We start from the raw sequence: 16,830 nt of genomic DNA, 5'->3' as shown, positions 1-16,830 counted from the left end.
TGAGAGGTTTGTTCAGTGCTTAAATATCCGAGAAACAATGGGATAGTGCAGGAAAGTTAACAATTAACAGTCTCAGCTTAAATTTTGTAACTGCAGGGAACTGGAAAAACAGCTGCCTCTCTCTTCAGCAAAATCAGGTCTCCTGGTTAAGAGAAGATTTTAGATTTTTTTGTTAACATCTAAATTTCTGAAAATTAAGCAGCTTGCATTTGAATGAATACCGTGCAGTTATGGTTTTAACCAGCCTGCTCATACTTAACTATCTCTGCTTATTTTAAATAGAGCAGTTGTGAAAGGGGTAATGAGGCTTTTGAAATGCCTTTTGCTTTACTCTTTTAAATGAGGGTACAGAGCAATAAAGCCAGCTGAAGGTATCCGGCTGAGGAGAAGCAGCGAGGAAGATGGGTCTGCTAAGTGTGGATTTGTTGATCACGCTTCAGATCTTGCCGGTCTTTTTCTCCAATTGCCTCTTTCTCGCGCTCTATGACTCTGTGATTCTCCTGAAGCACATGGTTCTGTTCCTGAGCCGCTCCAAGTCTGGGCGCGGTGAGTGGCGGAGGATGCTGACCTCGGAGGGGCTGCGCTGCGTCTGGAACAGCTTCCTCCTGGACGCCTACAAGCAGGTGAGGAGCCCCGGGGACCGGGACAGCGGGGCCAGGGCGGCTCGGCTCGGATCAGCATCCCGCTTGGCAGCGGGGAAGGGGAGGGAATGACTGGGGGGTGCAAACTATCACCTAGCTCATGTAAAGTCTGGTGGAGAAGTATAAACTGAAAGGAGTGGGATTTGTAAGTCGGGGTTAAGGATTCGTGAAATTCTGGAGCTGCTGAATCCCTCTGCTAGCTCTCTGTGCAGCCTTAGCCATGTCTCTTAGTTTAGGCGTGCCTCAGTTTCCCCAAGAGCATGAATAATAATCTGCATGTTTTTGAAGTATTTCAAGGTCTTCGTTTAAGAGTAATTGTAAAATGCTCTAGGTGTTTTCACAGCTGTAGTTTATTATTGCCATGTGAGAGCCTCAGATATTATAAAAAGACTGCATCTTCAGATAGAGCTCTACATAGATAGACGTTAGCTGTGTAACTAGAGTAAAATATAATTTACCTAGAGTAAAATATAGAAATGAACCATTGTCATCACACTGGCATTTTCTATTACTCATATGTTAACTTTTATATTGGAGGAGGTATCCAAGTAAAACTGTGCACCTTTTTCCTTCATGAAAGCAGTGACAGAAGGACATGTCAGAGACTAAAAATGAACTTGACTAGCTGTCGGACAGCTGCCTGGTGATTTAAGTTAATAAAGCTAGTAACAGTTATGCAACATGTACTTTTCTTTTCCTTTTAAGATTTCTTACAAACATTACCCAGTGGTACTGCCCAGGTCTCATGGGGTAGCTGGAATTCCCTTTTATAGATTGAAAAGGTGAACCCAAAACCATGAAATTTCTTGCACAGACCACCCAGTTAGTAAGTAGAACTGGATTCAGAGCTCTGTGGCTCAAAACAGTGCTTAGTCTGTTAATTTGTTGTCTTATTTAGACCATCTAATTTGACATACTCCATGTGATGTCACAGGGGTCCTGTCCAAATGATACTCTTCTGAAATACTTCTTTTTGTATTGCCTTCCCCCCAATTTGCTTTCACACCTCTACAATAGCCTTTGTATTTGCTCTTATCTAAAAATGTGAAGAGCTGGTGATGCTGGTGTTTGCTGGCTTTGTGATATGGAATACCATCTGCTTTGCCTGAAACTTAAGCCATGGGGACATTAATTTTCAGTGTAAGACAAATATAAATAACTTTAGCTTTTGCCAAATGGGTCAACCTCTTACTGCAACCCAGGAATCATCCAGCTGGCTACCCAAATAAAATAATGCTGAATGAAGCCCACTATTCTCTTAGCCCTTCTTGTCTTTGTTTTTATTGTCTTCATAGACATTAAGTAAGTACATTTTACAGTGGCCTTGTTAAATGGGTCACTGAACACAATTGTTCCCATTTTACAGGCAAGGCAGGACAGTTAACACATGACTTGGTCAAGGCTCCAGTAGAAGTTGGTAGCACAACTCTTCAACAGTCAAGTTTTGAGTTCCCATATTTGCAACCTATTATGTGGCCTGGGGTCTGGAGAATTTGTGAAGCTATAGGAGACCTTATATCCATGAGATACTTTCAATCTCTTTTTGCTTAGATGGCACACAATTATTTAAAATTAAGATATTGCATGCCTTTCTGTAGTCTCCAAAGTCATGCTTTGCCTTTCAGTATCATGATGTTAACCATGGGAGTGACAGGTATGGTGACTCTGCTATTTTTGGTGTTGGCAGTGAAACTCATACCTTGAACTTTGGTAATTTTATTCTCTCCCTTATCATGATTAAATCACCTGTGTTGTTCAGGTCGATCAGGCCATAAGGTTCCAAGAATAAACTCTGTGCCTCAATGAACTCAGCAGAAAAATGCATATAAACACAACCAAATTTTATCACCTTGTTCCAAAAAGAGGAAAAAGTCCATTCATAGTAGCTATGCTTAACACAAAATGAATTGACCAACAATTCATGGAAAGACTATTTTGCTTAATAAAATTATGGGCCACAAGGACAGAATATCATTGGAAACTCTCGATTGTCACAGAAAGATAGTTAGATATAAAAATCAAATTGTAAAGGGGACAAAGTAAACTGAGGAGCAATATTGGAAGAAGACTCATCACCTCCACAATAGATGAGAATCTTTTGCTGCTTCTGTAAGGAAGAAATAGGAAAAAAAGTCTCATCTGAAAGTTGTACTAGTAGATTTGAAAAAGATTGAAACATATCCTGCTTTGTAACATATTTTAAAAAGCATGAGAAAGAGTGAAATATATCAAAGAATGTCCTACAAGGCAAATTTTTCCTTAAATCACCCTTTCTAAATCCTGAATAGAATTACCCTGTTGTGATATCTTACTCTGAGATAATAAGTGAGAAAATAAAATCTTATGGAATCAGGGTACTATACAGCATGGCAAAACATAGCTGATAACATACCCATGATTGCTTGTTGCTCCAATTTACCAGCTGAAGCCAGGTATTAGCAAATGACTTTAAAAGGTACTTAAACTCATTCCACTGAGCAGAATTTATGAGAAAATCACCATTTTTCATGCAGAATAACAGAATTGCAGATGTCTGAGATAACCAGAGCCAGAATGCCAGTTAGCAGGAGACTGGATCAAAGAAGTAACTGTGCTTAGTTTTACTGTGTTTTGTGTCACTTACACAGAAGTCTTCCTGAGTACATTTCATAATGTTTTTCACAAAATTACTTTTACTTGTTGTAGAATTTCTATTCAAAGAAAAATTTATGGGAAGCTATTCCAGAAAAACACTGTAGGTAGACACTACATTCTGAATTAAGGTAAACTTATTACAAGAAAGTACCTTTGCCTCAAAAGCATGCATTGTCCCAGAATTCTTTTTTTTCCAAGGCTATTGTGTAGAAGATATGGTCTTGTAATTGTTAGAGTATATTTCAAAGAAGCTCTTCTGATTTACTTTCTTATTGTCTAGAAAACCTTATTAATATCTCATCCAAATGTCAACTTTTTTTGGCTTTTTGTTGTTATTAATTATTATTGCTCAAGATTTTTTGGTGAGGGCAATTATTTCATAGGCAAGATTACCTAGCAACAGTTGAAGATTTTAACATCATCAGTGGGAAAACAATGCAAAGTTTGTTGTATTGTATGTAGAGTATATTCAGTGTTCTTTTCTATTGGAACATTCGATATGACTGGTTTTCTCCACATTTTAAAGTCCTACTGGAATCAAAATAATTGTTTTTTTTGTTTCTTTTGATTTTTAATGTAAATATTACTAATGAATAATATATTTCTTTTTACCTCCTTAGCTCTGAGTTCAATATCTGTCAGACTCAGTGTTGATATTGTCTACACTGCACCGGCTTTGTGATTTATAGACCATGCTCCTATTATTTTCCAAGAGGCAAGTGTGTCTTACATTACAAGGGAGTCTTTAGGACCAAACTAATCATCATAACAGAGATGACCAGAGCTCGTAGTCAAGTTGGATTAACTTTCTGTAATTGAAAGAGTGCAAATGTTCTAAATATTATATTTATATATGTATGTGTGTGTAGATATTTACAATTTTATATGTTTGCCTGTATAAAGATCTATATATACCTCTCTACCTCTATATATATATATTCATTTATGTATAAATAGGAAAAAGTACACATATGTAAGCATACACTTCCAGGAGTCAGTCCCTCTCATTTCTCCCTATGTGTATACAAATATATATATGTGTGTATGTACACATACATACAGCTATGAATGCAGTCACAGCTATTGATGAGAGTGAAAACCCATTACTTTTTGGGAGGGTGTTAGTGTATCCATGACTTACATAGGCCATTTCTACAAACGCCAGGGAGGTATTTGTTCCAGCTTAAAGCATGTATACTGAATGTATCACACATCTGCAAAAATCCAAAGAAAAAGCTGGAGAAGTTTTGAAAAAAGAATTTAAAAGCTTTTTTTTACCTGCTAAGTTCTGTGCTTTATTTAGTAGTGGGATGAATCTAAGATACCAAAGGTGAGAAATTGTTATCTTAAAATGCTTTTAAAATAGGTTAAGAAGTGGTTGTACCCATTAGAGATGCCCTACCCAGTGGTGAGCCCTTCTGCTGGAAGCTTTTCCAGTGCTAGATATGACTCTGTGTTTCAGCAAGGCAGAGCTGCCATTCATGGTCTCTAGTAGAAGGCTTTAATGATATCCTTGAGGAAATCATCCCTCTTCTCCTCCTCAGTGTAGAGTAGCTGTAGGGAAGACCTGAACGGCCTCTCCCTGCAGCAGCCCAGTATTCAGGAATGCTGTGGTGTACCTATGGGGGCAACGTGCACAAGCACACACACAGAGATGTGTGTGGTGTGCGTCATGGGCCTCAGAGGGATGCTGGTAACTCCAGTGATAGATGGTGGTGGGTGTGTGTGTACTTGTACGGCTTTTTACTGTCTCTAGAATGGGCCAGCAGCAAGCTCTGGCATGACGGTCCCAGCACAGGGGAACGGCTGGCACAGGATCCCAGGCTCATGGCGTAGACCCAGCTCTGGATGTAGCAGCAAGTAGAGTGGTTCAGTAAACACCCAGTGAGATTTTCCTGGGTTTTCACACAGGCAGTTAAATTACCTTTGGCTGATTTTTCCTGCCTGGTAGGTAGACAATCTAAAATAAATCAGAATGCAAAGCAAAACACTCCCAAACCTTACATGTTAAATGCATGCTGAGCAACATCATCACAAAGATATATGTGAAAGTAATATAAAAGCATGGTCCTCTATCTGCTCTTTGGCTGTCCAGTAACTCTTTGCTTTTTGGGGAAATGTTTTAAAGGTTGAAAAAAAGACACAAGGTTCATACTTACTATTTGTATTTATTTTGTCTTGCAAGGTAAAGAAGTCTCTCTCCCTGCATTTGACAATGATAAAGGGAATCTGTGAAAGAAAGTCTGTTGTATAATTTCAGAGTGTAGAACTAGACATTGTGTGGTATTAAAAATATTTTATTGGCTTTACAAAGTTCAACTTTACCAGAATTGTTTTCATTGACATTTGCAAATGAAAACAATCTTGAAAGAAGTGAGAAAAACAAAACTGAAGCAAACCACAATTAAAACTTCTCCTGCAAAGTTGGGAATGTAAATTCAACAGGATTTGGTCTTGAAATTATAATTATTATTAAAAGTTTCTTATTATTACTAATATATAATCATGTTTGTTGTAGTTGTGTCTGAGGACCAACCTAGGCCAGACACCCATTGTACTAGGCAGTGTCCCAACAAAAGGAGCAGACAGCTGGTCCTATGGAACTTAAGAGTTCAAACATTCAAAACAGACAAAGAGTAGGAAAAGGAATATGAGGAGTTTTATCTCACATGGGCTCCTATCCCATTTCATTTTTCAGATCTACATTCAATTCTTCCACACCTCTTTGCACTGCTCCATTTTATGTGTGAAAAAATTACTGTAAGGAGTGCTATCCTTGTTGTCAAAGCTCTGTGAAAACCCATTTTGCTGTCATAGACACAAAAAATTAGCTAGTGGGCACTATTCAAGAAGAGGATCCTACATGGTTCTTGAGTGCTGGCTCTACCTCTCTGTCTAAACCACCACTGTGTATTCATACTCATAAAGCTGAGTAAACAAAAAAAATTAAAAAAAGAATGGCAAACTGTCATCCAAATTAATATCAAATTCCCTTCAGGTGCTGAGTAACAAAATCTGGTGAAGGCCTCTGTCACATGAAGTTAGATCCTTGTGGCCAGGGTGTAGTTGGCCATGCTCTCATCTTGAGGGAAACATAAAGCCCTTAAGAAGCTTGCTCTTGGCTCCTCAATCACAGCAACTAAAATTAACTGTAAGAGCACAAGGCAAAAGGCTCCTTTATGCTTTCCTTGTGCCATGCATACTCATTTGTGGGACTGGTGGCTTTTAAATGGAGAGAGTAGCATTTGACTAGTTATTTTTATCTGGACTGTGCCTGGTTTGTTTGCCTCCCACTTCTCTTCATCAGCTCCACATACCTGATCCTAAATGAAAGACTCTGGGAAAGCCTGAGCCATTTCTAGTCTCTGCTCTCCAATTTGAGTAATTCAAGTTGCCACATTCCCAAGACAAATGAAGAACTTCTGCACCCTTACTCTACTCCAGACAAGGGTCTTCTGTGATTTTTGTCAACTGCACAACTCTGGGTCACGAAATAAGGAAAACAAAAATAATAGTTTGTAGAATTTGCCAACCAGAGTAAAATTATGATTTAGATGAAGCTACCTAGCTGAATGGGATCAAATCAAGGCAGAGAATTTTTAAAAAATGTTAAAGGCTGCAGGGATTCAGTTCATTAACAATCATTGTACTCCAGTCCCAAACACAACATGTCTGTATTCAAATGACTAATATCACAAGCTGTTAATTGTCTGGCAGCACCTATTTTTTTAAGGGGGTTGACACAACCTGATGAGTCTGCCAAACTGTATGAAAATCCCTAATGCAGGACATTTAAGCTGTATTCCAGTGCACAGGATCCCTGGAAGGTTATACTGAAAAGCAAAACAGGAAAAAAGAAAAGGCAAATGAGGAGACAATGTTTTGTCTGTGGGGCTTTACCTAGTTCTTATGGAAAATGTACTAAAAACTTAGCAGTATGTGCTATTTCTAGCCTGCAGTTTATGAATAGGGCTTTCTCTCCTGCTCCTAAGTCTCCTTCATTTTGCAGGCTGTGAGCTAAAACATCAGCAATCTTGTTCCCTTTTCGCTTTGCACGCAGACTGAGAACAGGCTGTCAGGCAAACACAAAATTCTCACAAATGATGCGAGTCACTGCTTTGGTGTAGCTGCCTGCTCCTGCTGATGGCAGGACTGGCTCAGGCAGATTTGGTTGGCCTACCTTGCGTGTCCCAAGCAGACTGTGTGGGAGGGGATGCCTGCGTGCTGCTCAGTTGCCGCCTCATTCAGAAGGCTGGCAACAAATGGCCAAATATTCACGCACAAAAGTACGTGATTATGGAAATGCTGGATTGTGTGTGAGGAGAATTCTGCTGGTTTGTTTCTCAGAATTAATATTTTGCCTGCCTTTGTGTAGGATTTCAAAAGCAGTTTGGCTGAATACATGAGTGTTTTTGTTTGTTTTCTCATTGCGTTGATTTTCTTTTCCAAGAGCTATTTTTTCTTTCAATAAATAACAACAAAGAAGATGGCCAAGGCCTACAATGCAGATGATCAGCAAGGATGATATTGTCATCCTGTGTCAATCGGTTCAGAGTCTGGTGAAATAAACAGTCCCTTGGGAACGTCAGGGCTTCATCAACACCAATTAGTGGATCTGCCGCTGCTGCTTATGTTTAAGCATTAACGACTGGGCAGGGCTGCTTTTTGGAGTGCCTGACACTGGCATGGAACAAGGCACCGACCTAATTACTTCTCTACAAGAGCAGAAAATGCCTCGTGAATGCCTGCTTGGCAAGGATGTCTCATTAAGGGGAAAAACCCAACACAAGCACTCCTAGAAACAAAAATTAAAATTATAGGTAACCTGCGGCCATGAGACTTCCTTCATGGCTGTGGGAAATGAAGAGAAACTACTGTAAGGTGTTGTATAGATGGATAAAGGCTTCTTTGTACTTTGTTTCCTAACTCCATCTATTTTTATAGTCCATAAGAAGTATGAGAGGCAGAATGCAAACTTGCATTGTTGACGAACAGAAAATATATTGTCATCTTTGGTGTCAATGTTAAATAGGGCTTGAAGGGCATTCCCATGTTGGTGTCTGTTGGAAGTTGTTTTGTTATATATAGCCTCTCTTTCTGCTTAAAACGATCAAGAAGCAAACTGTGGTTTCCCAGTTCAAGAGTGGTGGCTAGATATTTTCAGTCATGATATTTTGTTAAAATAAAACCTGAGGAGTAAGTAGAAGCAACTGTTCAGATGTTTCTCTGGTCCTCCGCAGCTCTGTTCCTTCCTGACTTATAGGTGCTTCTTTTTACCTTTATTGTTCTTCTCCTTCGAAGAGTGACAGCGAATACAAGAAATTAATTGTGTTGTTTAATTGTGATTTTTGAGATAAATTACATGTCATTGCTTCTTTTCTTTGACTGGATGAGAAAACACTTTTAAATACTGAGGCCCACTATTCATCCAGGGTGTTGGGTGAAGTACAAATACTTACACGTCAGGCTTTGCCCAAAAGCCACATTTTCAGCAAGCTATCTCTGAAAAAGTGTATGGTAGTTCAGGAACAGTTAAGCTTTCTAGGTGAAGAGGGATCTAGTGTTTTTGTAGATATGCATGTGTTGTGTTTCTTGAGATGTCCCTTCTTTTGGTAGTCATCAATTTATCACAAATTGCTGAATTGTTTAATTGGCTTCTGGATTGAATGCAGCTCTCAGGGTGATTATATGGACGCCACATGATCTTGACCTGTGTATTTCTTTGTTCAAGAGCAGCCTTTTACCTTACTCCTGCTTTATCTAGCTTACATCACAGAATGGAAGAGAGAAATGATCAACAGTTGAACAGAAGACTACGTGCTCAGGTGCAGGTAGCCTTAAAATGCTGTAAGATGCTTAATGCTACTTCTTAGATGCAAGAGCCTGAGTTGCTGAGCCTGCCTCTCCAGACAGATAATTTCTTCTCAGAAATTGGGATATAGTTATTTTCTTTCTTTGAGTTCAGTGGACAGTACACTCATACATCAGGTCCTAAACTCAGCTGTTTCAAGCTGTTTTCAAAGGCGAAGCACAAAGCTTTTTTTAAAACTATTACCAGTGCTCTAGCAGAGAGCAATGCTGCAGATGAAGGTTTACAGGGATGGGGCCAAAAGTGCCTTTGCTTTTCCAGAGCATCCTTGTTTCTCTTGACTGCTGCAGCTGCATGTCCTCTGCTTCCAGTGGCATGATCGCCACATACTTGGCCTGGTGAGATTTGTGGGTCTCAGGCCATGTTTCTTCTGTGGTTCTCTTCCTTGCTGATCTCTGGGTGAGAATGGTAGCATGGTTGTGTTTCAATTTGCCCTATCAAAAAGGGTCAGAATAATGCTCCTAATCGTGTGCCAACATGCTGAGACATTCTAATATAGCTGTAAAATCTGGAAGCATTAATGGCTGCGCCTTACAAACTTTTCTTTGATTAGACTCTTGCTTCTGTTGTTATTCTGATGAAATAGTGCAGAGCCATGACTAACTGCAGTTTTGTTCAAGATAGTCAGGTTTCTGAGGGAGAAATGGAGGATCCAGTATCAGCAATCTACTTGCCTTTGGATCTGTGTTCAGCAGCAACTGCATGAGTTCAGTATTCAGCTGTTGACTCAGCTTCTTACTGCATCTAACTCCTGTATTGCATCTGATACCCAATAATGCAATGTAAAATAGAAGTGCACCAAAAATGAGTTATTTATTCAGTCTTTACGCAGTTCTCATCTGTAGACTTAATTGCAGTGTAGCTTCAGAAAAAAATACATAAAATGTTAAAGACTTTGGCCTTGTGTGTTTCCTTCAAAGCAACAATTCTGAACTTAATCAAATAGTCAGTGGACAGAGAAAGAAAGAGTCAGGAAAATACAAAAGGATCATTGCATTGCTGTACTAGAGGCTGATGTTAAAGACTGAGGAATAGGAATTTCTGAGGCAGAGCTCATTAAAAATTAATTGCATTATGCAATAATGTTTAGTGCTTGTATAGTAGTTATCAGCTAAGGATCTTTGAGACCTCTGCAGGCTCCACCTTATTCTGTGATTGCCTCCTGTGAGTTGCTTTTATTCTGTCTTTTGTTCTGTAGACATGCAAACAGAAATGGTCAAGCAAAATGACCTTTCCACCACTGACTGCTGAGTCTGAATTAGATCTGGAGTTGGAGCTGAGAACGGTTAATTTTCACCTCATCTTACTTCAGCCATGATATAAACTTTCCCCTTTTCCTGCTGGATTTTTTCCCCCAGTTATCTTGTACAGAAACATTGCAGTAGAAGGAAATGTGTCACTCAGTCACTGATGAAATTACCACAAAGGGGTTAGAAAAATTTTAGAGAGCACAATCTTGAATGATTCACTGGTCAAAGCAGTGTATATATTAAGTGGGCATTTGCAGAGATCTCTTGTGTTTGGTACTCCTGAGTATTTTCATTCTTGGACTGCAGGATGAAAGAGAATACATTAAGCTGCAAATCTCTCAAAATTGAGAGGCACTGTGTGTGTTGTGAAAATCAGGAATATAATGCAGAATGATTTTTGAGAATTGGAAAAATGGCTTGAACTGTAGTCTGTGGGCTGAAAAGAGACCTAGGTTTTGTAACACTTTACTAGCTAATCTCTAATCAACAGGCTACTGTTTTTCCAAAACAATCATGGTGTCTCATAAAAAGCAAAGATCTAAAATATATAAACAGGTGTAGTCTGTGAGCTACTTCATTATCCAAAGTAGTTGTCTGATTATACTAAAAATTAGTGAAAATACTGTTGAAGTTTTGAATAGTCAGCTTCAAGGATGATGTGAACCAAGTGGAGAGAACTAATGGAAAATGCCAGTGGAGAAAAAACCCCATGTGTTGCAGAGGAAAGTTAGAAGAAATTTGAGGTAGTCTGTCTGAAAGCAAAGTCTCCAAATACATAAGGGTGGACAGGACCAAGTACATAGTGGACAGGACAGACCTCTTATCAAATTTTCTAACCTTAATGAAGTAGCATATTTGTCAGAAATGCCACATTTTCCTGAACTGTGAGCGCAGGTGGACAAGATGACTGTTTTGGAGGTGCTGCTTTTGATGATTTGCTCTGCTCCCATGTGACTTGTTAGGTGTACTCTGAACAAGTGACTCTTTGAAGAAAGTATTCATAAGGATACTGCCCAAGCAAGTCACACTAACTTGCCATGTTTTAATTTGTTCTGCCATCAGGTCAAACTGGGAGGAGAAGCCCCAAACTCCAGTGTAATCCACATAGCCAAGGGCAGTGACGACAGCAGTGGCAGCTGGACGAATGTTGGTGGCAAATGCGGAACCAAATGCCACCTTCTGGATTTTGCCAACTCAGAGCGGCCACTGGTGGTCAACTTTGGCTCAGCTACCTGACCCCCGTTCACAAGCCAGCTGTCAGCCTTCAGCAAGCTGGTGGAGGAGTTCTCTGGTGTGGCTGACTTTCTGTTGGTCTACATCGATGAAGCTCACCCATCAGATGGCTGGGCTGCACCTGGAATCTCTCCCTTTTCATTCGAAGTTAAGAAACACAAAAGCCAGGAAGAGAGATGTGCAGCTGCTCACCAGCTCCTAGAGCACTTTTCCTTGCCACCTCAGTGCCAAGTGGTGGCTGACTGCATGGACAACAATGCCAATGTGGCCTACGGGGTTTCATTTGAGCGAGTATGCATTGTGCAGAGACAAAAAATTGCCTACCTGGGGGGCAAAGGCCCCTTTTTCTACAACCTTCAAGAGGTCCGGCTTTGGCTGGAGCAAAACTTCAGCAAAAGATGAAATCCATTCTCCACGCGAGTTAGGTCAACTGATGTGTCCCTTTAAGGTGATGCAAAAGGGAAAAAAAGAAAACATATGCTAGTTTGAATAAAATCTTTCAGAAGATTGCAGGAGAACACATTTGATAACAATGTCAAGTGAATATTAACTAGGAAAAGAAAATAAAACAAAAATCTAGCTCCACAAAAACATTGTCAAGTGAAAAAAAAATCGCACTCCTGCTCTTGCTATGGGACAGAAGAGGTGAACAGGCTTCTCCAAAAAGGTGCTGCTGGCAAGCAGGTAGGGTGTTAGGTAAGACCTGTTTCCCAGAAGCCCCAGTCCTGGGGTGAGGCACAGAAAGCGTTTCTGCTTGGAAGGCATTCCATGGAAAGGCAATGCTGTATATTTCATCAGAAATGCTTCTTTACCCCCTGTGGCCAATGCAAGGAACCGGAGAGGAGCAGGGGTTTTGCCATTGCTTTGCATACAAATGCAGTGCAGTGTGGTGATTTTCCTACCTTGGTAGAACATTTATAGTTCAGAGACTTCAGGAACCACATGCAGGCTGGCACAGGCAGACTGGCTGCTCAGAGCAAGATGAACCTTTGTCTGCTGGTATTTGTACTCTCTGTGGACACCTCTGCACAGCATATTAACTATGTAATGCTACCTTGCATGTATGTATCCAGTGTGCAGGCCTGTGCCTGCTGAGAAAGGTGTTAAAATCTATGGAGTTGGACCAAAAAGACAAAGGTGATCAAATAAGCCCATTACCATCTGAAAACTGAAATACCTGGAGTAATTATAACACAACATTGAGAATCATCTAGAGCATGCATCATGAGACAAATCTCAGCTGATATCAACCAAACCCTTGGTTCTGAGAGCTGACAACACACATTTATCAATGTTCTCTGGTTTTCATCTCTGTTTCTTTACCCACCTCCACCTCTTTCTGTCTAGCAATAGGATTAAAGGTAATTTCACTTTTTGCTTTAAAAAAAATAACTTATTTCTCTCTTTTTTTTTTCAATGTGACCTTGCAGGTATATTTTGGGGACAGGAGAACTTATGCACAATTTTACCTCATTGAAATGGAAACCTATCCTGTCGCTTTCCCTGTTAAATGTAGTCATGCTGCCTTTCTTAGATACCTGAACCTTGTTTATATCTATGTTAACCTGAAAGTTAAGTTGTTTGCAGCCTTGATTGGCTGCAGTTCTGCTACTGGATGAGCTGATAGTCTGTTTTGCTCATGTTCTTGAAAATCTTCCCAGAAGAGAAACAGGGAGGACAAATATTTGAATTAATGTAAGTGTAAAAGATAGCAGAATTTTCATATGAATTCATATGATTGTTATGTCGAAAGAGATACTGTGAACTTAGAGTACACATTAAGTTTAGGTATTTCTAAAACTAAAATTATTTAATCAAGCTTGATGAAGAGGCAGATTTACAATGAGCTAACCTATTAGAGCTGATAAATGAAAACCCATATGGAGATGGACTATCCAAGTTTTCTCTCATCTTTGGCAGAAACATGAAACAGATAAAATAAGTGGCAAAAATCAAATTAGTTCTTAGTTTCTCATCCTGTCCATCATCAGGAATATAACGTGTTGATGCTGATACAGGAAAGAATGGAAAATACATAAATGTTTTAATTTTCACAATGCCCATTACTATTGTGTATTTCTTCTAGCTTGGCTGTTGGTCAACTTAGCCAATGTAGGAGGAATTCGGAAATGTGTTTTCAAGCACAGATCTGAAATAATGACAGTAACATGGGTAATTTCTCCTGTACTCAGGTTCATGCTTCCCATTCTTCTCACATTTTCCTCCACACTGTTAGACATAGATACACATGCACTTACACAGTTGGTAATGTGCACTGAAGAAGGGTGTAAAGAGTAGCTGTGAGATCTCCTAGTGAGCCCCACTTCTCAGAAGGCCTGTGTCTCTCTGTGTGTGCATTTATATATGCAGCCACATGTATATAATACATTTTTATATGTGTGTATATATATGTGTGTGCACGTATAAATGATGTCTAAGACCACTAATAATCATTATCCTGTCCTACCATTCATTAATGTTACTGTAAATCATCGCTCAATGCAGAAGATTGTTACAGATCTTCATGACTAACTGGGATATATAACTGAATTTTAAAAACCTGTTATCATAGAAACAGTAACAGAGCCAAACTACATGGTTTATTTAATCCAGTGTCCTACCTCTGACTGTATCAGATGCTTCAGGGGAAGGTGCAATAATTTTTAACTTAGAGAATTTTTATTAGCTTTAGCCCATATTGTTTTTGCCTCATCTGAAGTGACTGTTGATGTCTCATCATCCCTCATGAGAGGCTGATTCTGGGTATTAAGATTTAAATACTTTCTGAGGTGGGGATTACTAAAATTAAAAAAAAAATCTTTTGAGTTCAAAGAAAACCAAATGAAAACAGATTTTTTTCTTTCATATTTAAATAGGCTGCTTTTCAATGTCATTCTCATCTCTTGCTGTTATATGCTAAACCACTAAACATAAACGATCCCAATTTTTCTTCTCTACATTGGTCATTATATAATCTATATAGAAATTTGCATACATTTTGTTTGTTTAAGACAAACAATAACTCATATTCTTATACAGATTCATACTCTTTCCTTGTCTTTGAATCTCTTCTGTTTTTGCCACACTCTCCTTTTACTCGGGTGAGTAAAGATGTAGACATTAATGCAAGTGAAAATCTGTATTGATATACCCAGCACAGCATCTTTTCCTTATTATATCCTATTCTTCAGTCAGCTGAAACTTTTTTAATGCAGAGCAACTCCATAGCCTTTGTAAAACTTAAGCTAGTAAATCTTTTCTTCTTTTCCTCATTATACTGTTCAAGTCTGAACTGTTTATATGGGAAATGCTAGCCAAATGTTTAACACAGCTGCTGAAACATACCTTTAGTTCAGAGAAAAGAGTCGGAATTAGTAATTCAGTTTGTTAATACCATTTGCATATCTAAAGTTACAATTACTTTTCAAGTCCATTCTCTCCTTTTTCCATTATTTTGTTTTGTAATTCATAGATGCCTCTTCATCACATAGTATACAGGAATTATAAAATTGGCTCCTGTAAAAGGGAAAAACACATTGATTTTCCAAAAGTAAAAATGCACAATAACTTCATTTTTTCTTGGCAACATGTACGACTGTCCTGCCTAAAATTTAAAGATATTCCAGCCTCACTGATTATCAAGACAGAAATATATTTTGCAAAATCTTGGGTTTCCCCAGAAACTTCTGGTCAGAAAGCAGGGCTTTCTTCAAAATAAAATGGGCATAAATGAAAAAAAAAGGAAAAGTATTTTCTAGGAGGCAGACATAATGACTTTTTTTTATTTTACAAAATTAAAACATTTTATTGAAAAGGTTTAAATGAAATGTCATCCCCAATTGATAATAAAAGTGGCCATATGTCACATATCCAAAATTGTTGTAACAGTTGTTTTGGGCCCAGGTAGAGATTTTACTACTTTTCTAGCCTTGTCTAGTCTGCTGTGAGACTGGATTTGCTTCTGTCTCTTTCTCATTGTGTCAGGGCACTATACCATATTACTTGAGGTGCTCCAGTGTGACATACATGTTGAGCAACAGCTCTGAAAGCATTCTGGGAGGCTACTGTATATAATAGAGGCCCCAATACTGTGTCTCAACATTAGTATGGGAAACTTCCAGTATTTTTCATTTTGAGTAATGTAAAGCAATTCTGGGCTATCATTCTACATTGTTCTGTGCTTAGCATCTGTATTTAGCACTGTATAAAAGGAATGTAAAACATTTTGTGCAGATGAGGAACTATAGCATTTTGCTCTTTCCTTGTGTAGACAATGACATAAATTTGAGGCAGCAGGGAAACATGCCCCGTCAATTAAAAATAAGAAAATATATATGAAATATGTTGTTGAACGTCTGTCTAAACACTCTGAAAAACAAAATACAGTGGTTTTTAGGAAGGTGATCTTGGTGGGGAAACCTACAACACTTCTCAAAAAGGTATTTGTGCTATGAATCCAGGTGTGTGCGGAGGGAAGTTATGTTTCTGCATGTGTAAAAGTGGCTTTTCTGTGATGTGGAGTATAGATTTAAGTTTAAGACTTTCATTCAGTACTATAACCAAAGCAATAAGAGGAGTCAGGTAGGGAATATTGGCCAGTTTTGTACAATCCGACACCATGTCTGTGACAAATCCATAATCAGTTGGGCCCAGCTTGGGAGTCTTCAGTGAAGACGGATTGGGGTGAGACAGGGGAGGCTTGTGTGCTCATGAAGATGGCTAACAAAAGAGTGATTAACTCAGTTAGCTTTCAGATGCCCTCACACTGGCTTTGCCCTGTGCACCTCAGAGTGGCTGTATTTGAAAGAGGAGTCTCTTTGGGCCTGTCAGTAAGATCCCCGTGGTGTAGGTGCCTTTGTGTACTATGTGTGTGTCATTGTTTAAATGTCAGAAATACACTGCAGGAGAGCCAGCAAAATTTTGTTACAATATGGTGCTCCATGAAATGTGCTTTCTAGATTTGTTTTTCTTGTATTATAATAAATGATAATGGAAAATATACCTCTTCTGTGTTTTATTCTGATTGCTAATACACAGTGGAATCTTGACATTTGACCAAGGAAACTTAGACCTATATTTAATACAAAAGGTTGTGCCACCCTGATTAGATCTTAAGCAATGCAAGCAAAGTTCCTTATAAGTGGTGGAGCTAATTTACTATCTGACTACTCTCAGCTTTTAAGAAAGGTAAAGGGGATGGAAA

General features: G+C 38.9%; 1 protein-coding gene across 2 annotated transcripts; it reads left to right on the top strand.

Moving 5' to 3' along the window:
- Positions 1-401: 401 nt before the first annotated feature.
- Positions 402-16,572, top strand: DIO2 (iodothyronine deiodinase 2). 2 transcript variants are annotated; one of them, XM_030950105.1, is made up of 2 exons: positions 402-623; positions 11,457-16,572. In XM_030950105.1, exons 1-2 carry the CDS (start codon positions 402-404, stop codon positions 12,072-12,074), a joined length of 840 nt encoding a protein of 279 aa, XP_030805965.1. In that variant the 3' UTR covers positions 12,075-16,572. The 2 variants fall into 2 exon arrangements, with proteins under 2 accessions (XP_030805965.1, XP_030805966.1); XM_030950106.1 differs by having other exon boundaries at positions 11,457-12,029.
- The last annotated feature ends 258 nt before the right edge of the window (positions 16,573-16,830 follow it).

The sequence above is a fragment of the Camarhynchus parvulus genome, chromosome 5 (genome assembly GCF_901933205.1).
Source record: "Camarhynchus parvulus chromosome 5, STF_HiC, whole genome shotgun sequence".
NCBI lineage: Eukaryota > Metazoa > Chordata > Aves > Passeriformes > Thraupidae > Camarhynchus > Camarhynchus parvulus.
The sequence above is the reverse complement of the archived record's forward strand: the minus strand, read 5'-3'. Positions and strand labels throughout refer to the sequence as shown.